The sequence below is a fragment of the Mustelus asterias genome, chromosome 7, assembly GCF_964213995.1.
Source record: "Mustelus asterias chromosome 7, sMusAst1.hap1.1, whole genome shotgun sequence".
Classification (NCBI taxonomy): domain Eukaryota; kingdom Metazoa; phylum Chordata; class Chondrichthyes; order Carcharhiniformes; family Triakidae; genus Mustelus; species Mustelus asterias.
In genome coordinates this window covers 46364058-46388951 of record NC_135807.1, presented here as the reverse complement: position 1 = coordinate 46388951, position 24894 = coordinate 46364058, and the positions used below count along the sequence as shown (strand labels likewise).

Genomic DNA, 24894 nt, shown 5'->3' with positions numbered 1-24894 from the left:
CCTTGGGTATGAATAATAGAAAAGCAAGAGACACATGAGCAGTTTTGCAAACCCATCCTTAGATATGCTACTCTGCCCTTTCTGTTGCAATTGCATAGTACCGGAATGAACACCAGTGGGAAAATATTTAAATCTACCAGTTACTATTACCATTCAGGTAAATATCTCAAAGCTTCTGCCAATAATCTTCAAAAGGAAAATTTGGTGATTTTATTTCCCACCACAAAAGTTGTATGCACCATATTAAATTCATGTCGAATTTTTTTCTCTTCTTTTGATTTCTGAAGGTATCCACATAGATGAGGACAACCAGTGGATGACCCAGATAAATAGACTCCAGAAACTAATTGATCGCCTGGAAAAGAAGGTACGCTTTTATTTAAAATGGGCACAGTCCATAAAAGAGAGAGTTTACAAAAGCAAATGTATCATAAAACCAAAATAAATCAATCCTGATCACATTTACCAATTAACAATTATATACAAAGAACAAAGAACAATACAGCACAGGAACAGGCCCTTCGGCCCTCCAAGCCCGTGCCGCTCCCTGGTCCAAACTAGACCATTCTTTTGTATCCCTCCATTCCCACTCCGTTCATATGGCTATCTAGATAAGTCTTAAACGTTCCCAGTGTGTCCGCCTCCACCACCTTGCCTGGCAGCGCATTCCAGGCCCCCACCACCCTCTGTGTAAAATATGTCCTTCTGATATCTGTGTTAAACCTCCCCCCCTTCACCTTGAACCTATGACCCCTCGTGAACGTCACCACCGATCTGGGGAAAAGCTTCCCACCGTTCACCCTATCTATGCCTTTCATAATTTTATACACCTCTATTAAGTCTCCCCTCAACCTCCGTCTTTCCAGGGAGAACAACCCCAGTTTACCCAATCTCTCCTCATAACTATGCCCCTCCATACCAGGCAACTACCTGGTAAACCTCCTCTGTACTCTCTCCAAAGCCCCAACGTCCTGCTTAATATTTTGTACCTATTCTTCTATTTACTTCTGATTGGCTCATGTTTTCCAAGTGTTTTTTTAAAAATTTCTAAATGTGTGCTATCTAAGTTTTGCATTTACTTTAACTTGTTGCAGTTAATTGAGTGATTATAAAATTTACTCCCTATCAAAATGTTCTTTCAGCAGGTTGTGTAACATTCAAACTTATCAGTTAAATTTCACTCGCATTTGTTTGTTGGAAGAGCAAAATGCTAACAAAGTAAACTAACTAAATAAAAACAAATCTTTTTGACTTATTATTATTGGAATCCTGAAATTTTCAATAACAATGTAAAATCTTGGCAAAGTTACATATCTAGCAGTAATATTATTAAATTTACTTGTTGAGAAAAATTTAATGCATTAAAATTTTAACTTGAAGGTTTCATTTAAAGTGAGGGTCAAACCTTCATCTAGATATTTTGTTCCTAGAACAGTTAAAGAGAGTTATTAGCATCATTTGAGCAAAATTTTTCAGGCTGTTTTCTCAAATATTTTTAAGTGAACAAAGAGAATTGCAGCACAAGAACAGGCCCTTCGGCCCTCCTAGCCTGCACTAACCATGTTGCCTGACTGAACTAAAGCCTCCTGCCCTTCCGGGGACCATATCCCTCCATTCCCACCCTATTCATGTATTTGTCAAGACGCCCCTTAAAAGTCACTATCGTATCTGCTTCCACTAACTCCCCCGGCAGCGAGTTCCAGGCACCCACCACCCTCTGTGTAAAAAAAAAACCAACTTGCCTCGTACATCTCCTCTAAACCTTGCCTCTTGCACCTTAAACCTATGCCCCCTAGTAATTGACTCTTCCACCCTGGGAAAAAGCTTCTGACTATCCACTTTGTCCATGCCACTCATAATCTTGTAGACTTCGATCAGGTCGCCCCTCAACCTACGTCGTTCCAGTGAGAACAAACCAAGTTTCTCCAACTTCTCTTCATAGCTAATGCCCTCCATACCAGGCAACATCCTGGTAAATCTTTTCTGTACCCTCTCCAAAACCTCCACATCCTTCTGGTAGTGTGGCGACCAGAATTGAACACTATATTCCAAGTGCAGCCTAACTAAGGTTCTATAAAGCTGCAACATGACTTGTCAATTTTTAAACTCAATGCCCCGGCCAATGAAGGCAAGCATGCCGTATGCCTTCTTGACTACCTTCTCCACCTGCATTGCTATTTTCAGTGACCTATGTACCTAGATCCCTCTTAAGGGTTCTGCCATTTACTGTATATTTCCTATCTGTATTAGACCTTCCAAAATGCATTACCTCGCATTTGTCTGGATAAAACTCCATCTGCCATCTCTCCACCCAAGTCTCCAACTAATCTATATCCTGCTGATGCTCCTCATCACTATCTGCAAATCCACCAACCTTTGTGTCATCTGCAAACTTACTAATCAAACCAGTTACATTTTCCTCCAAATCATTTATATATATATATATAGTACAAACAGCAAAGATCCCAGCACTGATCCCAGAGGAATGCCACTTGTCACAGCGCTCCATTCAGAAATGCATCCCGTCCACTGCTACCTTCTGTCTTCAATGACTGAGCCAGTTCTGTATCCACCTTCCCTGTTCACTTCTGATCCCATGAGACTTCACCTTCTGCACCAGTCTCCCATGAGGGACCTTGTCAAAGGCCTTACTGAAGTCCATGTAGACAACATCCACTGCCCTACCCTCATCAATCATAGAGTCACTTCCTCAAAACACTCGATCAGTTGGTGAGGCACGACCTCCCCTTCACAAAACCATGCTGTCTACTAATATGTCCACTTATTTCCAAGTGGGAGTAAATCCTGTCTCGAAGAATCCTCTCCAATAACTTCCCTACCACTGACGTAAGGTTCACCAGCCTGTAATTACCTGGATTATTCTTGCTCCCCTTCTTAAACAAAGGAACAACATTGGCTATTCTCCAATTCTCTGGGACTTCCCCTGTTGCCAGTGAGGATACAAAGATTCCTCTCAAGACCCCAGCAATTTCCTCCCTTGCTTCTTTCAGTATTCTAGGATATATCCCATCAGGCCCAGGGGACTTGTCTACCTTAATGTTTCTCAAGAACTCCAATACCTTCTCCTATTTGATCTGAACATGACTCAAGCTATCTACACACCCTTCCCCAGACTCATCATCCACCAAGTCCTTCTCTTTGGTGAATACTGATGCAAAGTACTCATTGAATACCTCGCCCATTTCCTCTGGCTCCATGCATAGATCCCCTCCCCTGTCCTTGAATGGGCCAACCCTCTCCCTGGCTACCCTCTTGCTCTTTATATATGTATAAAAAGCCTTGGAATTTTCCTTAATCCTGCTGGCCAATGACTTTTCATGACCCCTTTTAACCCTCCTTATTCCTTGTTTAAGTTTCTTTCTACTTTCCTTGTATTCCACACTTGCTTTGTGTGTTCCGAGCCTCTTAGCTTTGGCAAGTGCTTCCTTTTTTCTCTTTGACTCGGCTCACAGTATCTCTCGTTATCCAAGGTTCCCAAAACTTGCCATACTTATAGGGCTGTGCCAGTCCTGAATTTCTATCAACTTACACTTGAAAGTCTCCCACATGCTAGATGTTGATTTGGCCTCAAGGATCTGTCCCCAATCTACATTCTTTAGTTCCTGCCTAATATTATTGTAATTAGCCTTTCCCCAATTTAGCACCTTAACTTGAGGACGACACTTATCTTTATCCATCAGTACTTTAAAGCTGAACTGGAGATTAAATTTTTAAATCTCAAATTGAAGATACAAATCCTTGCCTGCTCATTTTTACTTGTTGGACAACATTTCTGTTTGACAGAACCTGTGGATTCTTTTGTTAACATTGAAAAAAATGATGTTTTATCAAAATAATCAGTAATTTAAACTTTGCTGGAATATGAATTAATTATCATCAGATTCCTCCAAAAGTAAGATGTTGATCAAGTGATATTTTTGCCCTGGTGGCATTGAGCTCCTTTGGGCATTTTTGCAGCTAATCATCCAGCCAATGGAGACTATTCCATCGCACTCCTTGCTGGATTGTGCCATGTGAGTAGTAAAGAAGCTTTATGCAGACGTGCATTGCTTTGTTATGAGGAATTGTAAAATAAGCTGAACACTGTACAATCATCAGTGAATAACCCCATTTTTAACCTTATGCCGGAGAAAAGGCCGTTGATGAAGCAGGGGATTATAGTTGGGTTTTAGCACGCCTGAGGAACAATGATTCAAGCGTTCAACAACCACAGTACTCATTTTGGTGCTCTGAGATATGACTCCAGCCGAGAAAGAAATTGTCCTGATCACTTGAATTCAATTTTACTAAAGCGCCTTGGTGCCCCACTCAGTCCTTGACAATGAAGCAGCACCTGATCATCAGTGTTACCTCACAACAAAAAATTCAACTTTTGCCCATACTTCAATGAAGCATGTATAACAGATGTTTGAGGCCAAATCATACTGTAATGAGATCCAGTGCCAAGTGGTTCCGACTGAACCCGGACTGAATCACAATGATAAAAGCAAAAATGCTGGAAAACGCAATGTCAAGCGGCATCTGTGGAGAACAGTCAACACTTCAAGCTGATGCCCTTTCATCACAACTGGGTTTAGAGGCAACAATGAGGAAACAACTGTCTCCAGAGAGGGCAGAGATGGTTGTCCTTGGCTGAGGAGGCCAGGTATCAAGATCACAGGAGGCCAGGCTTTAAAAGAGATGTACCCAGTCAGCAGGCAGCTATGCTCATAAAAGTTAACAAAGTTTAAAAAAGTTAAGGAGTGTGTTCCAGGAAATTAAGGGGTTAGAGTCTGCAACTTCCTTTCTTGTCCGGATCTTCTTACTGGCCCTTTTTAAAAAATTATTATTTTTGTTTTGTAGGATTTGAAGCTTGAACCGCTGGAAGAAGAAATATTGGAGGGAAATGCCAAATCTGTAAGTCAGCCTCAAATTACTTAAAAATCACTTCAGTCACTAACAGAATGAAAATTATTTTATGACCCTCTTTGGAAAGAAGGAAGCAATCAAGAGATCCAGCCCAGCCCACAAGTTTATCATCCTAGAATTTTTACATAAATTTCCCCAGGATAAGTTTGGACCACTGAGCCATTGTACACTAATCAGCTAACTGGGTGGAGTTTGATGCGAGACTAGGTCTACGCACCCATTAGTGAAGCAGCCAAACTACGTAATGATATGCAAACTGAAATCAAACTATATAATTGTAGGCATAGAACATATAGAACATAGAACAGTACAGCACAGAACAGGCCCTTCGGCCCACGATGTTGTGCCGAGCTTTATCTGAAACCAAGATCAAGCTATCCCACTCCCTATCATCCTGGTGTGCTCCATGTGCCTATCCCATAACCGCTTAAATGTTCCTAAAGTGTCTGACTCCACTATCACTGCAGGCAGTCCATTCCACACCCCAACCACTCTCTGCGTAAAGAACCTACCTCTGATATCCTTCCTATATTTCCCACCATGAACCCTATAGTTATGCCCCCTTGTAATAGCTCCATCCACCCAAGGAAATAGTCTTTGAACGTTCACTCTATCTATCCCCTTCATCATTACCTTGGTGAGACCACATTTGGAATATTGTGTGCAGTTCTGGTCACCTCACTATAAGAAGGATGTGGAAGCGCTGGAAAGAGTGCAGAGGAGATTTACCAGGATGCTGCCTGGTTTGGAGGGTAGATCTTATGAGGAAAGGTTGAGGGAGCGAGGGCTGTTCTCTCTGGAGCGGAGGAGGCTGAGGGGAGACTTAATAGAGGTTTATAAATTCTTTTTTGACTCTCAACTGGCTGTTTTCTATTCAAAATTTAAAGCTCTGGGGATTTAAATAACTTGACAGTTCTATGACCTTAACTGTTCATTCCCGTCTACTCTTAAAAACCATAAGTCACACACTGTGTGAAACGGACCTCACACTCCAGCAAAAAACATGGTCTGTTTGAACTTAGCACTGAATTCAAATGGCTTTGCGTTTGGGTTTTCCCCATGTGTGAATCATATGCTACCTTCTTTCGCCTTTCATCAGAAATGAGAGTGCAAATTCTGGATCCAAGATTCCTGCGCTATTTTCGATAAGGCATTGTGTCTCCATGACTCCCCAAAAACCTGGGCCATAATCTTTATAGCTTTCAGGTCTTCTTAAAGCCTTGTGCTGTTGTTGGCTATTCATCTGGTCTCTATTTACTCCTGAGATATCATTGTTTGTCTGGGGAATGTTGTTGCAGTGGTGAATCGTGCTAATTAAATAGTTGCTTGGCAGTACAAGTCTTGAATATTGCTCAAAAAAAGAGACATTATCTCTTTCACTCATCAGGACAGGAATTTATACTGTACGAGGAAAGGGAATCTAATTGATCAGCAACTCAGCTCTGATTGGTTGAGGCATTGCCATGGCAATTGTACCTAGGAGCTATTGTTCCCCATGTTTTTGTTTGTTCGAAAAATATTCATTTTGCCTGCAGAGCACAGATCCCTGCATATGAATCAATGCAGCTTCTAGCAATATCAAGGGTGCTAAGAATTACACTAACAACCAATTTAGGATTATCAGTTGGGCTTGCAATATGCTCACTTACACTTGCTAGAAGCTGCATATCTTCATATTCGGGTACTTGTCCTCTGCAGGCAAAGCAAATGTGTCCAGACTTTGCACCTTTTGTGAACAAAAAAAAGCATCAGTGGATTTCCTCTGGGCCCTCCCGTTTCCTCCCACAGCCCAAAGTATTTTAGGTCAGTGCATTGGCCATACTAAATTGCCCCTTAGTGTCCAAAGGTTAGGTACATTAGCCATGGTTTACAGGGATAGGGTGGGTGGGGGCCTGGGTGAGATGCTCTTTTGGAGAGTCGGTGCTGACTCGATGGGCCAAATGGCTTCTTTTGGCACTGTAAGGATTCTATGAATCTATGGAATCTCGGTCACATGAGGAGGCTGTGAGTTACACAGAATAGCCTTACACACTTGGTTAATACCTCCCTGGTGCATTCACCATGGCAACTTCTTGACTAATCAAAGCCAACTTTCAACCAATCAAAAACCAATCTCATGCAGTATAAATTGTTGTTCCTTTTGAAATTTAGCATTCTTGCATCTGTCCTGGTCCGTGTAGGACAAAAAACTTCAATAGCATTTCTCTTTTATTCAGCAATATGGTGGTAAATGTTGCTGCTGATCTGTTGCATTTGTTGGGGAATGTTTGGCCTCTGGGACTGATGGCTGTTCAGTTCCTTGCACAGTTAGCAAAATAAGATCTGCCTCATAAGCTGCCTGCTGAGAAGAAACAGCTACTCCAGTTTCACATAGATCTCTGTGCTTGCATCGATTGATCTGATTATTCACCTTCACCATGTACAGTCAAGGTGACAACTTCTCTACATAATCCCCAGGTTGCCAAGTGAATGCATTGCATGTTTGTACTCTGCTGGCTCTCTGCCCCTCAGTTCTGGCAATAATTTAGAAGCTTCATCAAATTAGGTTTTCTGTTGTTTCATTTTGATCTTGTCACACTGCTTCTGGCTTCAGTAGATTTTTAGCTGTTGGAAGAGTAGTCTGAGTGTGATGTGAATTAGTCATGGATTACTTTCCATCTCTTTAGTAGATATGTTTCTCCACTTTGAGCTTGCCTTGTACACATCTATGTTGGATCTGGTCCATTTTTTTAATGATCCAATTTTTTCCATTTGTCAGGAGATAGTGTGGAGATGATGTATAGTGTTTTATTTCTCCATCAGTCATTAAGTGTCTGAACTCTTTACTCATGAATTGAGGGCCATTATTTCATTTCAATAATGCAATAATGTTGGGAGCGCCATGACATTGGGAGCTATACGATAAATGGCAGAACCATAAAGGGTGTAGATACGCAGAGGGACCTGGGTGTGCAAGTCCACAGACCCTTGAAGGTGACGTCACAGGTGGAGAAGGTGGTGAAGAAGGCATATGGCATGCTTGCCTTTATAGGACGGGGCATAGAGTATAAAAGTTGGGGTCTGATGTTGCAGATGTATAGAACGTTGGTTCGGCCGCATTTGGAATACTGCGTCCAGTTCTGGTCGCCACACTACCAGAAGGACGTGGAGGCTTTGGAGAGAGTACAGAGGAGGTTTACCAGGATGTTGCCTGGTATGGAGGGGCATAGTTATGAGGAGAGATTGGGTAAACTGGGGTTGTTCTCCCTGGAAAGACGGAGGATGAGGGGAGACTTAATAGAGGTGTATAAAATTATGAAAGGCATAGATAGGGTGAACGGTGGGAAGCTTTTCCCCAGGTCGGTGGTGACGTTCACAAGGGGTCATAGGTTCAAGGTGAAGTGGGGGAGGTTTAACACAGATATCAGAAGGACATATTTTACACAGAGGGTGGTGGGGGCCTGGAATGCGCTGCCAGGCAAGGTGGTGGAGGCGGACACACTGGGAACGTTTAAGACTTATCTAGATAGCCATATGAACGGAGTGGGAATGGAGGGATACAAAAGAATGGTCTAGTTTGGACCAGGGAGCGGCACGGGCTTGGAGGGCCGAAGGGCCTGTTCCTGTGCTGTATTGTTCTTTGTTCTTTGACAATTGAAGCCTGCTTTAAAGTATTCCACGTTCTCATTGGTAGTCCTTGACACCAGTTGGTCTAACTCCCAGTAGTTTAAATAGTAATCAACTGTGACAAGATAACCAATTCCAGTGAGAGTGAAGGGGTCTACACCAAACTCATCTCTGGTCTGTCTGGAATGTCATACATTGAGGGGCTCTTTAGCTTGCTTAGCTTGATATTCATTACATGCACTGAACTAGCCGACATGTTCCTTAATCTCATTGTTCATGTTTGACTAATAGAACGCTTCCTTTTGCCTGCTGCAGGCTAGACTCAATTCCTTGATGGTTCACATAATGAGGCATTCAGCAACTCTTTTCTCATCTCAGTAGGGATAATTATCTTAGTCCCTTTGTACAGGATACCATCTTGGGTGACTATTTCGTCTCTGTATGCCTAATGCTCTCTTACAACAACACCTACTTGATGGTCATTCTTTCATCATCGTTTCCTGCAGAACTTGAAGAGTTGCATCTCATTGTGTAGTTTGCTTAATCTGAACAAGATGCTTGTCTTTCAGATTCATTGAATATAATTTTTAACTCCCCCATGGTGGCTTTGGTCATGGGTGGGGGGAATATTTAATCAGATGGAAGGGTGAAGATGGGTGAAGATCTTGCTATCTTCCCACCTCCATAAGTTATGATGAAGATTCATCATTGACCCAAAATATTAACTGTTTCTCTCCATGGATGCTGCCTGATCTGTTCAGTATTTCCAAAGTTTTCTGTTTTTATTCCTGTTTCTTCACACTTCTCAGAACCCTGCCATTTATTAAGTATTCCCTTGCCTTGATTATCCTCCCAAATGCATTGCCTTGTACTTCCCTTTTGTCACTTTTCTGCCCACCTGCCCATCCATTGATACATTTTTGCATTCTACAGATTTCTTCCTCACTAGCAGCCGCACAGCTAATTCTGGTATTATCTGCAAACATCTTAATCATGTCCTCTTCATTTTATTCTAAACCATTGATATATACCATGAACAGCTGGACATCCAGTACTGAGTCCTAAGGAACTCCACTGGAAATAGTCTTTGAGTTGCAAAAGCACCAGGAACGCTATTGCTATTTGCTTCCTTCCACTGAGACAATTTTGGATCCAACTTGCCACTTTTCCTTGAGTACCATGAGCTTTTAATTTTCTAACCACTCTGCCATGTGAGACATTGTGAAAAATTTTGTTAAAATCCATGTAGTCCATATCAGAAGAAGATTGTCTAACTGGCAGGAAACAGAGAAAGACCCCAGTCCAACGCCGGCATCTCCACATCAGGAAACAAAGAGTCAGGATAAATGGGGCATTTTCAAGTTAATCTGTAACTGGCAGAGTGCCACAGGGATCAGTGCTGGGGCCACAAATATTTACTATTTAAATAAATGACTTGGATGGAGGAACAGAGTGTATTACAGCCAAATGTCCCAATGATACAAGAATAGGTAGGAAAGCAAGTTCTGAGGAGGACACAAATTCTGCAAAGGGATACAGTTATGCTGAGTAGGGAAACACTTTGATGGAAAGAATAGAAAAAACAGAATATTAAATGGAGAGAGACTGCAGAATACTGCAGCACAGGGTGATGAGCGTCCTCATAGATGAATCACAAAATGTTAGCTACAGTGAGTAATTAGGGAGGAAAATACCATGTTGGCTTACATTGTAAGGGGGGATGGAGTTTAAAAGTAGGGAAGTCTTGCTACAACTGTACAGTGCATTGGTGATGCCATACTAGAGAACTGGAGGGATATGCTCGCATTGGAGGCAGTTCAGAGAAGTTTGTTAGGTTGATTCCTGGGATGAAAGAGTTGCCTGATTAGGAAGGTCAAGCAGGTTTGGCCTATACTCATTGGCGTTTAGAGAAATGAGAGATGATCTTATTGAAACATATAAGATTCTGAGGTTGCCTATATATGGGATGGATTTCAAGAGCAATATGTTGAAGAACCAACTAGAGATCCAACTATTTTAGATTTAATATTAAAAAGAAAGTGTTCATTAATAATCTTGCTGTAAAGGAACCTTTAGAAAATAGTGACCATATGATAGAAATTTACATTAAGTTTGAAAGTGATATAGTTCATTTTGAAACTAAGGTCTTAAATTTAAACAAAGTGCACATCATTTGACTGGTGGCCTTGCCGAAATGCTCATTCTGGACTTAGAATTGTTTTGGTAAGATCGCCCCCAAGGGCTGAAGAAAGGCATTATTCAATGAATCCAGTTCATGGGCAAGATTGTAATCCACCTTTGGGATTGTGTAAAAAATGCGAGATTACAGTTTTCATTAACATTTTTAAAAATGCACCTGAATGAATCTATCTAAATCTGAATTTCAGAATTTGTCCATGGTGCAATAGAATCCCATTCACTCAGTTAGATGTGACAGTTCTACAATTCTGATCAATTGGCACTACTGTCCACAGGACTGACCTTTGTCCTCCAATGCCACAAATTTAAAATTTGCATATTTGCCCCAGGCACTTGCAGGGAGTGTTTAAAAGACTTGACAGAAACCATTTTGGAAGCAATTGTTGAAATGAGCAAGGTACTACTGATATACGCCTAATATAAGCATATAAATATATCAGGACCTGCAGTGAGATATGCTAAATTTAGATAAAAATAAAAGATGGGATACACAATGAATATCTAAAGAATATGCAATGACTGGCAAAGTGTGATAAATGATTTTTATTAGTTATCATTCGTGGATATTTTTGTTATGTTATAAAGGTGGGCCAACGGTATGTAATTGGGGAAAAAATCAACTTCCACCCAAAATTGGCATGAAATCACTGATGCGATCATTCCACCCATCCATCCATCCAAGCATGACACTTGAATCCCATGTGGCCAGCAATTTGTGAGCATCCTACTGCAGCTCGCTGATCCCAGGTGGGGGAAACAATCATGGAAGCTTACTTTACTTTACCATGTTCCTTTGGAATGTGCACAATTTATGCTCTGCCCATTTGTCCTTAAATTTTGCAATCAGGGTCCTGCATCTATCATAGGTCCAGAGTATTTACCCAGCCTTATGCTAGTTGCAGCTAGGCATGTTGTTCATCCATTTACAGGCTAACCTGAAAACGATATCAGGTGGGCCTTTGATGTGAAAGGTATGACAAGAGGTATTCTCCCAATTTTCAAATACCAGCTGTGAATTCATCTTCCAGAAGGTTTGCTGCCGTGAAAAAGACTGTATAATAACTTTTATACCAATGATGGTTAGACCTCTACACTTTACCAATGATACACTGTAAACCACAACAGGAAATTGATTCAAGCAAAGAGAACTAGTCTCTATCAGATTATTTTCTTTTGAGATGAAATTTTCATCTCTAAATAATATTATGTCTCGTGCCCTAGCACTAAACATTCTCATCTAGTCAAAGCCAAACCAACAACTTTGTGATAAGAATTAAGTTAAATTACATAGAGAAACCTTTTATAACTAATGTCCATCTGAAAAAGAGCAAAGGTAAGTAGCCATACCACAACAAAAACTGAATAATGCCAATTTTCATAGCTTGGCACTGACTAAATTTCCAATCAACAGTAATGATTTTAAGATGTTTATTTCCTAATGTGCAAATTATTTTTTCCACAGCACATTCTTATTGTTCAGCGACAGATGTCTATACTGGAAGAAGAACTAGAGGAATTTCGTCTAGCTTTGAGGCAGTATGTGGTATCTGCAACTGCACAAACAGGATGTTTGCAGTAAGTATGAGATCTTTGTGAAATTCATCTTTGCAATACTATAAAGTTGATTACAGGGTTTATATTGAACTGTATCCTTTCAACCTCTTAAAAATGGAAGTAGATGGAATAAAGAGGCAATAAGAAACTTGGCTTCTCTTTGTACAAGTTGTGAAACAGTTCTGGTGACACTTTGAGTTGACATCCATCTGGTTTTCAGCTAGTTATAGGAAGGCCTCGTACTTAATTTTGATGAAGAGAAATTGGGCAACAGTAGCTTAGTTTTCAAATGTACCATTTTTATAAAATACTGTATCCATATTTGACCGGACACATTTCATATATATATATATTTTTTAATGCACACTCCACCAGTTTTGGATTATGAAAAAGTAACAACTTCTTACTTAAACAGGGCTTTGCCCTCTGAAAGAACTTTAGAGCACAAATAGAGATGCTTATTTAAAATTTATTTTAGAGACGCATTGATACAATTGCCACTGATCTTGTTTTGCATCAGAGTTCTTTTAAAAATAAACAACATAACTATGAACTTTGAAAGAGTAGAAGAGTTTGAGACACATGTGGCAGTGAGGATTTTTCTTCTGTCAGCTTCACTTTCACAAACAATTTGACAAAATTTAATTATTGATGAGGAGCTTTTCCCCTGCAGTAGGCACATGTCCCATGATTTCTCCATTTATTAAAATCGATGGTTGGAACATTTTAGGCCACATGTTCATCATTTTTCCAGTATGCATGTGCTTTACTTTGAGAGCACGCAATATTTATGATACAGAATCTAAACGCACAACTCATATTTTGACAGTATTTTCTCCAACCAGACCTGCACACATTGCGTTGAGAGGTAGGGGATTTGTAGCAGGTCAGGTAACCATCTGTCACTGAGGCGAGCTTTGCATGGTTCTTTAACATAGTCACAGTATAAGTATTCTGATTCCGAGTTTCCCGACTTATCAGAGAGGGGAGGCAGGGAGATGCAGCAAATCTGGCAAAGGAAGGATTTCTTTATAAAAGAAACCCTGGCATTCATCAGAAAGACTCAGCTGGACATGGATTCTTGAGATTTCTGCAAACATAGGAATGGGAAGGCTGACCCTGGGTCTTTGACTCTTACCTTAAAATCCTACTGGAGGGGCTGAGGGACTGAAGTGAGGTGATGTTTCCCAAAGATGGGAGCAAAAGGCCAACCTCTCAAACCAAGCAGGCAATGATGGAAATGGTTGAGAAAATAAGCAGAAGGCATGTGGTCCTGCAAACATAGAAACAATGTTTCAAGAGGTTCAAGAGCCACAGGAGGGCATGGAAGGTGAGTGACATAACACTTTCAAATGTCAAGCCTCACATGCTGTCTTCCCTCATCTTCACACAATCCATTTCTCACATTTGAAACTCTTTGCATTCCTTGCAAAATAGAGTGGGAACTGCATGGAGTGGCAGAGAATTGAAGTGGATGATGCTGGTGGGTGGGTTGGAGGGGGGGCAGAAGGAGGGTGGGGGGAGTGATCTGTGTTGATGCCATCATGGCAACTGGCAAAATGTGTCCTTCTGGTCCACTAGGAAAGATGCGGTCTTGTTTCAGAACATTGCAAATATCAGCAGCACCCTACCATGATAACCTGAACTTCCTAAGACACTGGTGCTAATAGAATAATAATAATTAATAATAATCATTAATACATGTCAATAGAGCATTTTCACTGCCTGAAGACTTCATTGGGTGTCTTGCCTCTTTCATGCGGGATCCCTGTGTCCATCCCTTCTGTCTTGTCGAGCGGCATGTGGCTGAGGAAAAGGTTACTGGTTTTACTGGGTTGCTGTTGCTGCTCCTCCTGTTTCTCATCAGAGGCCCAAGATAGCCAGTTTTCAGAAACTGTTACCATGCTGCAGTGAAGGCTGACAGTTGGAAAGTACAGATCAAGATAAGTAAAGTTCAAGACAAAAGTAGGAAATCACCTGTCAAATAATGAAGGCGCACTCTCAAGGATTGCTGCCAGAACCAGCCTGTCAGTGTTTGAAGGTTTTCCTGCCTTTCAGCTTCATTAAACAAATGCTGTACTTCCCTCTGTGTTTTACACCTGCTGGACCCTTGGGAGTTCCACACAGCTCAGGATCTCCCAAAGTGCTTAACAGTAGATGAAATACTTTTGAATTCTAGTCATGGTTTCATGATAGGAAACAGAGCAGCCAATTTGCAAACAGGGACATCCTACAATAACGATCAGATGATCAGTTAGTTCCTCCAGGGATAGGGGCGACACAGTGGTTAGCACTGCTGCCTCACAGCGTCAGGGACCTAAGTTCAATTCCGGCCTTGGGTGACTGTCTGGAGTTTGCATGTTCTCCCAGTGTCTGCGTGGGTTTTTTCCAGGTGCTCCGGTTTCCTCCCACACTCCAAGGATGTGCAGGTTAGGTTTATTGGCAATGCTAAATTGCCCCTTAGTGTCAGGGTAAATACTTGGGGTCACGGTGATAGGGCCTGGGTAGGATTGTTGACAGTGCAGGCTCGGTGGGCCAAATGGCCATCTCCTGCACTGCATGGATTCTATGATAAACATTAATCAGGGCACTAAGGGTAACTTCCCAGCACTTCTTTGAAATAACGGTACGGGATCTTTTTTGTCCACCCAAGAGAATAGGTCAGGTTTTATATCTTATCCAAAAGACTTCACTTAGATTTTCTTCAGCATGGTGGTTAGTGGATGTTGGGTGATTTTCCAGTTCAGCCTGCCCACCTCAAGAGAAAATATCCATCAATCTTCATTGTAGGTGTGCAGGGGCATACTGTAGTCAGTGGGAGCCATAACTATTAAAGCTTGTTAAATTCTTTCCGGTAAACCATAATTTTAATAACATTCACACTTAGATGTTGTATTTAACTGATCAATATCTTAACATGAATTATGCATCCACAATAGATTTATATTGCTCATTAACAATTTTATATATCCATGGTTTTATTAATTGCGAATCATTGTTTCTTTTCAATAGCATTTCTGTGCAGAAACTTTCAGCTGAATCCCGTTTTACACTTTATGAATTTTGGGAAAACACTAATCTCTGGAAAAAGTAAGTAATTTGACAATCTTGTTAGAGATGGCACTAGATGAATAGTCGCACTAGATGAATAGTCAAACTAGATGGAAAGCAAAAAATAAATAAGAGTGACCTCAGCTGCACTTTTAGCAGCTAGGGAAAATGAACTACATAGATCCATCCATTTGTTATATTTTTCTACAAACCAATACAGCTTGTAAATTCTAACAGATATAGAACCATGGAATCCCTACAGTGCAGAAGGAGGCCATTTGGCCCATTGAATCTGCATATGCTCTCCGAAAGAGCATCTTACCCAAGCCCAACCACCTGCCCTATTCCCGTAACTCTGTGCATTTACCATGACCTGTTATCTCTAGACTTGACTATTCCAATGCTGTCCTAACTGGCCTCCATCTTCCACCCTCCGCAAGTTTGAGTTCACTCTCCTAAACTCTCCTAATCAAGTCTCATTCATCATCACAGTTATGATTACTCACCTTGATGGGCTTTTAAAAAAATTCACAACCTTATTTTTAAACTTCTCTACACTCGTCCCTCCATATCTGTGTCACTTTCTCCAGGCATACAACCCTTCGAAATCACTTGCACTTTCCTGATTTTAATCATTCCATCATTGATGACCATGCCATTGGGTTCCTAGGCAACAAGCTTTGAAATTCCACCTCCAAACCTATTGGTCTTTCTTTTTAAAATGTTTATTAAAGCCTCCCTCTTCGGCTAACTTTTTATTGGTTTTAATATCTTATTTGGCCTGGTGTCCAACTTTGTTTGATAATACTCCTATGAAACTCCTTGGATCATTTTACTGAAGGCACAATGTAAATGAAAGCTATTGTTGTAAATGCAGTTTCCCGCATATTTTCTCTAGAATAATGCTGATGGAGGAATTGCCCAGCCAATATGTCTCAGATCTCAGGATGTGTATATCTGAAGTAATTGTCCTTAATTGGAACAGAAGACGCAGTTGCATCTCAATCGAAACCAGCATTGGACATAATTAGAATTGTATGCATGGGTTTAAACTAGTGACCTTCAGAACGGAACTTTGATAGAACCCTTGTTTCAATTGGGACATCCTGGTTGTAAACTGTTCAAAAGGTGATAAAGTGAATAAAAAAGAAGGATCATCAACATTGGCTAAGCTCAGCTAAGTATATTTGGCACATCTAACTTATTCCTCCATAGAACCTCACAATAGCATCCAAAATACTCATAAATAAATCCTGAGATATTGGCCAAAACGTTACGACCTGGAAACATGTGAAATCGCGTGACATTTCAGTCAGCAGGCTCGCACAAGTGTCCAAAGCATGCCCACCAGCAATCAAAAAGGGAATTTAGCACATTAATAGGTCAATTTAAAGCAATTTTACATGGCCCGTCTGCATTTATGCTTGATAGGTGGGCCGATTGGCAAGGCAGTCTTTACGTTTTAGCTGTAACCTCAGTCCAGGGCAGGATGAAATGTCAGGGCTAAAATAAAATTAGAAAAGGTGTCTAGGGACTGAGATTTGTGCTTAAATGTGCTGCAAAGATACTCATTGCAGCATTTCTCCATTGCAATTTACTTTTTTTATAGATCTTCAGCTCCCTGAGACAGCTCTGCTTTGGTTTTCCCTCTAAAGGAACACATTAGAAATGCCAGCCCACACCCTTCCTTCTCTCTGTGCCTTCCCTCTTCTCACCACCCCTGGCAGCACTGAGCCTTTCCCAGTATGTGCTTCATGCTGACTGCCTGTTAATTGACCAGTCAGCGTAAAATTGCATTCTAGGGCCTTTTTTGGCCAGAATCACACTGTGTCCATTTCCAAGCCTGCTGGGTGCATACCTGATGGGCGAAAAATTCAGGCCATTGTCATTACTTTCCAATATAGAAGATCATTCCAGATATTAGTCAATTTTTCTGTAAAGTACTTCCTGACACATATCATTTTACCAGTTTGCAACTGAAATAAAATTTTTAAAGACCTCCATTTACACCACTCTATATGCTATCACCTCTCAACCTTTTGTTCTAACCACATTGTTGTGTTTCAGTGGCTCATTTCTTTTCTGTAAGGGGCCAGGACCAACAGGCATTTCCTACATCTCAAACCATTGACCATCCCACAAACTGTCTTCACATTTACCACAGGAAAAAAACAAATATTTACTAACAGGTAGCAGATGTTCAGTTTTTTCCGATAACATACCAGCGGCACATTTTGTATTTCTTTGTTTTTAAAAATGAAGATTATAAATAGATTCTGTAGTTCCCTCCTTTCCCTTCACCAATGCCTTTTATAAAGTTATATATATATACATATAACAATTTCAGGTGTTTGTATTGATTGTTCATGCTACCTATTGTTATAAATACCTAGTTCATAGTAATATTTTAGGTAATTTTTAGTTCTGATAAGATTAAAGTTTAACTGTAGAAAATGGGATAAGTACAACTAAATCAGCTTGAAGATCATTATACCCGGAAGGTTAGGGCTATGTTGACTTAAAGGGCTAGCAACTAAAAAGGTAAGATAATAAAACAGCAGGTGAGCTTTTTTAGTTGGAGGATTGACACAGAGGTGTCTACACTGTTTGCAAAGAAATACAGCACAGGGATTATTTTGTTTTGACAGTTAAAGCTACAATTAATTTTAAAACATTCAGAGCTATGGAAAGGTACGTCACTATGGAAATGGGTGGAGCTGAAGAAAGTTTCAGGATTTCAATTGATCAGTTTGTTTGGTGGGTGAGGAAGTGTTCTCAAGAAAGGGAAAAGGTTGCACTGAAAAGATATTGCTGTTAGCAGATTCCAGGCATCAAAAGTGTTATTGTTAGGCTCTGTGCAGTTGGAGCTCAGGAGAAATCCCAGATGTAATTTGATCGCTCTGTCCAGTTAAGGTTCAGGAGAAGTCCTGGGAAGCTGAGGCGGCAAGTTCCATGTTGAAAAGGACGAGGGCAGAGAAGAAGCCATTTGTAGCTTGGTGTAGCTGGGGAGATTGTAGTTTGGTAAAATCCAGGAGCAGTACCAGCCCAGTGAAGCGAGCTGGCTATTAAAAAGTTGAAATTACACAAGTAGAGGCTGGTGTGCAGACTTGGAAATCCAGACGAATAGATTCTCAGGTAATGAGATTAAAACTCTGGGAGGTGTGCAGTCATCGAGACATTTTGAGTTGCAGTAGATTGGAGGCAATTCAGAGGTTCGATATTCAAAAGCGAAAAGTTTGAAGTCTCGAGTGAGGGAGACAGGGTTTCAATAAGATTGGGTGACTCACAATGTTGAAGACATCTGGGTGAGTTGCTAAGAAATCATGGTATCTGTTTAGTCATAGTGTGGTGCGTTTGACCACAGGTTGCCTATTAATTCACATGCACCTTTTATTAATTCAAAATGATAGAGTATGAGATAGATATTGTAAATTGTTTTGTCTCTTTGACCTTGTATATAGTAAAGTTTATTTTTGTTTATTCTAAATCTTTGGAAACTTGTGGCTTTATTCTCTTGGTGACTTGAATCAAACTTTGTCTACTTTGAACAAAATGTTATTCGTCCCTTGCCAGATCTTACCAAAAACTTACTAAAAACCATAACACCATGTTAAATGTATTTTGTGCAGTAATCAGGAAGTGTAAATGATGTGTCTCTGACTGATATGTCAATCACCACACAGCCACATCCAGACTAATTACAGCAAGACCTTTCAGAGGAGCAACGTGGATTTCTTGGACACTCCAGAACTAATAACAACAATGCTTGTGCCTGGTAAGTGTGGTGGACTTCAGTTGTGCCTTTGTCCTACTTGGACCACCATTGTGTGTTTGTTATGCCTGGGCACATCCCCTGCTGGCTCGGCTCCTCCCCTTGTCACCTCGAATAAAGGTGGCTGTCTCCTCTGCTCAGGCCGGGTCGGTTACCTGGTGGGATGTGCTCCTGATTCTGTTATGAATAAAAGCCGACAGTTGTATTGGCACACAAGTAGTCTTTTGCCTAATTGATAGCGCATCAATTTTATTCATAACATTTGACCGACATGGAGCAGCTTTTAAAACCCGACAAGTTAACATTAGACCCTCAAGAGGTCGGAGCCTCTGATAAATTTGACCATTGGCTAGACTGCTTTGAAGCATTCATCGACGCCGCTGCGGTCGTCGACTCCGACGGCGATAAGCTCCACGTGCTCCGTGCCCGGGGAAGCGATGCAGTCTACGGTATCTTCTGGGACGCTACTACATACGCGGATGCTATAGAACTCTTAAAAGGGCAGTTTCGAAAGAGCCTTCACGTGGTCTACGCCAGACATCACCTGGCTACTCGCAAGCAGCAGCCAGGAGAATCGTGCGCCCAATTTCTGCGCGCCCTGCGGGTCCTAGCTCAAGCTTGCGACTGTAAGGCTGTTTCAGCAGCTCAGAACACGGAGGACCTGATCCAGGACGCCTACATTGCAGGTGTTGAGTCTACTTACATTCGGCAGCGCCTGCTTGAACAGGATGACCTGGATCTCCAGAAAACGGCCACGATGGCTGAATCGCTAGAAGCGGCCTCCCGCAATCTCGGGGCCTACCCCGCATCCCGTTCCATCGACGGTTCCACCGCGACGGCTGTTCCAGCGGGGCCCAAATGCTACTTTTGCCGCCTATCCAAGCATCCTCGGCGTCGCTGCCCGGCAAAGGATGCGATCTGCTCCGGATGTGGTAAGCTAGGCCACTTCGTTAAAGTCTGCCGGGTGAAACCGATCCCGAAGTCTTGTGGCGCCATGTGTGTTCCGCGGGCGCAGCCATCTTTAATGCAGTCAGCGGCTGTGCGTGAATCGCCATCTTTAATGCGGTCACTGGAAGTGCGGGAGTCGCCATCTTTGATGCGGTCGCCGGATGTGCGGGAGTCGCCATCTTTGATGCAGTCGCCGGATGTGCGGTAGTCGCCATCTTTGAGGCGGTCGCCGGATGTGCGGGAGTCGCCATCTTGGATGCCGTCATCAAAACGCGCCGAGCTGGAAATTTTATCCGTGACGTCATCAGTCGTGGACGAAGATGGATTCTTCCTGGATTCGACAGTGGCATCAATTTGCCTGGACCAGTCGCAGCCTCACCAACTCTCCAGGTCAATAATGGAGATCAAGGTAAATGACCATGCAGAAAACTGCCTGTTCGACTGCGGGAGGACAGAACGTTTTATACACCCTCGCATAGTGTGTCGATACGCCCTGTCCCGTGGAACACGTGCCAGCGCCCAACTGGACCAGCTACAGTCCCTCCATAACGATCTCTGTCACCCGGGTGTCACCAGACTTTTCCACTTTGTCAAAGCCCATAACCTGCCCTACTCCCTCGAGGAAGTCCGGACGATTACCAGCCAATGCAGGGTCTGCGCGGAGTGCAAACCGCAGTTCTATCGGCCAGGTGGGGCGCACCTTATAAAGGCCACTCGCGCGTTTGAGCGCCTCAGCATTGATTTTAAAGGCCCCCTCCCTTCCTCTAACCGCAATGTTTATTTTCTGAATGTCATCGATGAATACTTGCGTTTCCCTTTTGCCTTCCCCTGCCCGGACATGACCATGGCTACGGTGATTCGGACCCTGAACACGCTCTTTACCCTGTTCGGCTTTCCATCCTATATTCATAGCGACCGTGGGTCCTCATTCATGAGTGACGGGCTACGGCAGTACCTGCTCGCCAAAGGCATTGCCTCCAGCCGCACCACTAGTTATAACCCCAGGGGTAATGGTCAAGTAGAGCGGGAGAACGCAACCGTCTGGAAGGCTGTTCTATTAGCGCTACAGTCTAGGGGCCTTCCAGTCAGCCGTTGGAAGACGTCCTCCTGGACGCATTACATTCAATTAGGTCACTCTTGTGTACAGCGACCCATACGACCCCTCACGAGCGGATGTTCACTTTTCCCAGGAAGTCCTCCTCGGGTACTTCGCTCCCAGCTTGGCTGATGTCCCCGGGGCCCGTTCTGCTTTGGAAGCATGTCCGGACCCATAAGGCAGATCCCTTGGTCGAGGAGGTCCAATTGCTCCACGCTAATCCTCAATACGCTTATGTAGCGTACCCTGACGGGCGGGAGGACACGGTCTCTGTCCGCGACTTGGCACCCGCAGGTGCCCCTGAGGCCACCACGTCCCTCCACCCCTCTGTCCCCCCTTCAGTCCCAGTCTCCCATATTGTGCGCCCAGAGCCCGCTACGGCCCTCCACTCCCCAGCGCCAGTTCCAATTGTCCTCCATACGCCACCAGGGCCACAGCCCACTCCCCTCACCCCTATGTACAGTTCGCTTGAGTCGCCGGTGCCGTCGCCACGCAGTACCCGACTACTGGATGGGACGATGGATGGGTCCGCCTCACACCACCTGGCGCCTCCTCTTGACGCTCACTGCATGGAGCCTGGGCTGACACCGCTCCCTGCTCGGACGACCCTGCGACCTGCACTACGACGATCACGATGGCGGATCATGTCACGACGGCGGATCAAGCCACCGGTTCGTCTGGACTTGTGATGTTTCCGCTTCACCCCGTGTTGTTTTTTTAGAGGGGTGAATGTGGTGGACTTCAGTTGTGCTTTTGTCCTACTTGGACCACCGTTGTGTGTTTGTTATGCCTGGGCACATCCCCTGCCGGCTCGGCTCCTCCCCTTGTCACCTAGTATAAAGGTGGCTGTCTCCTCCCCCTTGTTCAGTCCGGATCGGTGACCTGTTGGGATGTGCTCCTGATTCTGTTATGAATAAAAGCCTACAGTTGTATTGGCACACAAGTAGTCTTTTGCCTAATTGATAGCGCATCAGTAAGATACTTCATTATAAGCTCATTACTGATCTAATTGATATTACTTAATTTCATGTGTGAGCAACTGATTTCTGGTAGCCTTCCTCATTACTGTAACAGTCAAGCACTACTTTAATGTGCAAACTATGAATTTTGTTACATTGGGGATGAAGATAACAATTGTACAAGACATTGATTAACCCACAGTTAGTGTATTCTGTGTATTTCTGAGCATTCCGTGAAAGGAAGGCTATTAGAACCATGAGAAGGGTTCAGTGAGAAGTGGCTAAAATAACACCAGGAGTCTGTGGTTATAAAGAAATGCTAGCAAAAATATGGGCTTTTCCTTTGAAACAGAGGATCAATGGGTAGTCTAATGAAGGTCTTCACAATTATGACAGGTTTTAGAGAACAGATAATTTAAAAAAACTGTTATTTCTGATTGGTCAAAGATTAATATTAGAAGAACAAGGAGGAACTTGGGCAGCACGGTAGCACAATGGTTAGTACTGCTGCCTCACAGCGCCAGGGGCCCGGATTCGATTCCTGGCTTAGGTCACTATGTGGAGTTTGCACATTCTCTCTGTATCTGTGTGGATTTCCTCTGGGTGCTCCAGTTTCCTTCCACAGTCCAAAGATGTGTGGGTTAGGTGGATTGGCCAGGCTAAATTGCCCCTTAGTGTCAGGGGGACTAGCTAGGGTAAATGCATGGGGTTTTGGGGATAGGCCTGTATGGGATTGTGGTCGGTGCAGACTCGACAGGCTGAATGGCCTCCTTCTACACTGTAGGATTATGTGATTACATATGATTGATTTCAAATAATTCTTTCACACCTGTACCTGGAATTTCAGGGTCAGACATTCTCATGAGATTATTCATTATAAATTTTGGCAGGTGATTGGCAGAAAATTGCAGAAACGGCATAAACATCTGTTTAACCAATAAATTTTGACTGTGGAGCAGCATTATTCAGGTCCTCATCTGTGAACCTGATGGGATTTCAGAAGGGTAACTGTCCATCTCTGAATGGAGACATAGTCTTGTCTGGCTGGACATTTGAAGAAATCCTTTGGCATTTTCTGATGTAGGTGGCCACAGATTTGAGCAGCATCCCCATTTGAGAGGAGGCCAGCAGAAGAAACATTCCTTTCTCATTACCCTGATCAGATATTCTTGATGCAAAAGCAGAAACAGAGCAAATGGGTTCAGTCTGATTTCTACCTCACTTTACAAAATCCATTGGTTTCCTGCTCCATTAATGAGAAAAACAATTATGCTCTCATATTGGTTTGGACCTCTTAACTGTTAATAAACATTTCTAAGTACAAACTGAGTTTGTGATTTTAGCAGAAAATTTGCTTATATGGCATAATATTGTGGTAGACCAACTGAGCCTGTCAAACGTTTATAGTAAATACACATTAATTTACTATATGATTTGCCAGAGAACATGTCATATTTCCACACAAGCAGGGTCATGTGGTACTTATATATACATGCCTTAAACATTTTCAAATGAGTCATTATGCATATGTTTTACATATTTGAGAATTACCCTGAATTTTTTCTTTCTTTCACAGCATCATGGTGGGTTCTGAATAATAACTGAAAAATTGTCTCCTCTTGCAGAAAAATTAAGTAGTTTGAAATTTTGTGTGAAACATCTAGAAATAGCTTCACTGGTATTACAGTAGTAAGAACAAGCTACAATAAAATGATATGTAATCAAAACATTTGAAAAAATGTTAGATATGACTTGATAAATGAATACATGACTGGAAGAAATGTGTTCTGGTCAATAAATCATTAATTAATAGGCAACTGTATCATTTATGAACAGCACAGATGTATTAGTGTAATATATTCTGTAATCCTGATGTATATCTTGTAATGCAGTAGTTTTGTATTCTATTTGTACCACACAACTTCAAATGATATTTTTAAGGAAATTATGAAAATGGGATATTTGCTCGCTGATGCTCAGTTTGGGTTCTGCCAGAGGCATGCCGCTCATGATCTCATTACAGCCTTAGTCCAAACAATGACAAAAGAGCCAAGCTCAAGAACTGAGGTGAAAGTGACTGCCTTTGACATTAAGGCAGCATTTGGCTGAGTGTTGCATCATGGAATCCTAGCAAAAATGAAGTCAATGGCAATCAGAGGAAATCTCTTCCTTGATTGGAGTCATACCAAACATGAAGATGGCTGTGATTGTTGGAGGGCAATCATCTCAGGAGTTCAGCAGAGTAGTCTCCCAGGTCCAGCCAATTTCAGTTGGATCATAGAATCCTACAGTGCAGGAGGAGGCCATTCGGCCAACAAGTCTGTACTGATCTCAATCCCACTCCGGCCCAATCCCCATTTACCCTAGCTAGTCCCCCTGATACTAAGGGGCAATTTAGCATAGCCAATCAACCTAACCCACACATCTTTGGACTGTGGGAGGAAACCAGAGCACCCAGAGGAAACTCATGCAGATACGGGGAGAATGTGCAAACTCCACACAGACAGTGACCCAAGCCGGGGATTGAACTCAGGTCCCTGGCGCTGTGAGGCAGCAGTGCTAACCATTGTGCCACCGTGCTGCCCCTGCTGTTTCATCAATGACCTTCCCTCCATCATAAAGCCAGAAGTTGGAATGTTCACTGACGATTGTACAAAGTTCAGCACCATTCACAACTCCACAGATACTGAAGCTGCCCATGTCCATAAGCAGCAACACCTGGAGAATATTCAAGTTTGGGCTGATAAATGGCAAGTAACATTTGTGCCACACAAATGCCA

General features: G+C 42.4%; 1 protein-coding gene across 1 annotated transcript in view; it reads left to right on the top strand.

Annotated features, from left to right (window-relative positions):
- Positions 1 to 23719, top strand: part of necab1 (N-terminal EF-hand calcium binding protein 1) — a 166980-nt gene extending 143261 nt beyond the window's left edge. Inside the window, exons 9-14 of the mRNA XM_078215487.1 lie at positions 288 to 367; positions 4864 to 4917; positions 12197 to 12309; positions 15301 to 15378; positions 19023 to 19114; positions 23691 to 23719. Of these exons, the coding sequence (XP_078071613.1) occupies positions 288 to 367; positions 4864 to 4917; positions 12197 to 12309; positions 15301 to 15378; positions 19023 to 19114; positions 23691 to 23719 (446 nt within the window). The remainder of the gene's footprint in view (positions 1 to 287; positions 368 to 4863; positions 4918 to 12196; positions 12310 to 15300; positions 15379 to 19022; positions 19115 to 23690) is intronic.
- The last annotated feature ends 1175 nt before the right edge of the window (positions 23720 to 24894 follow it).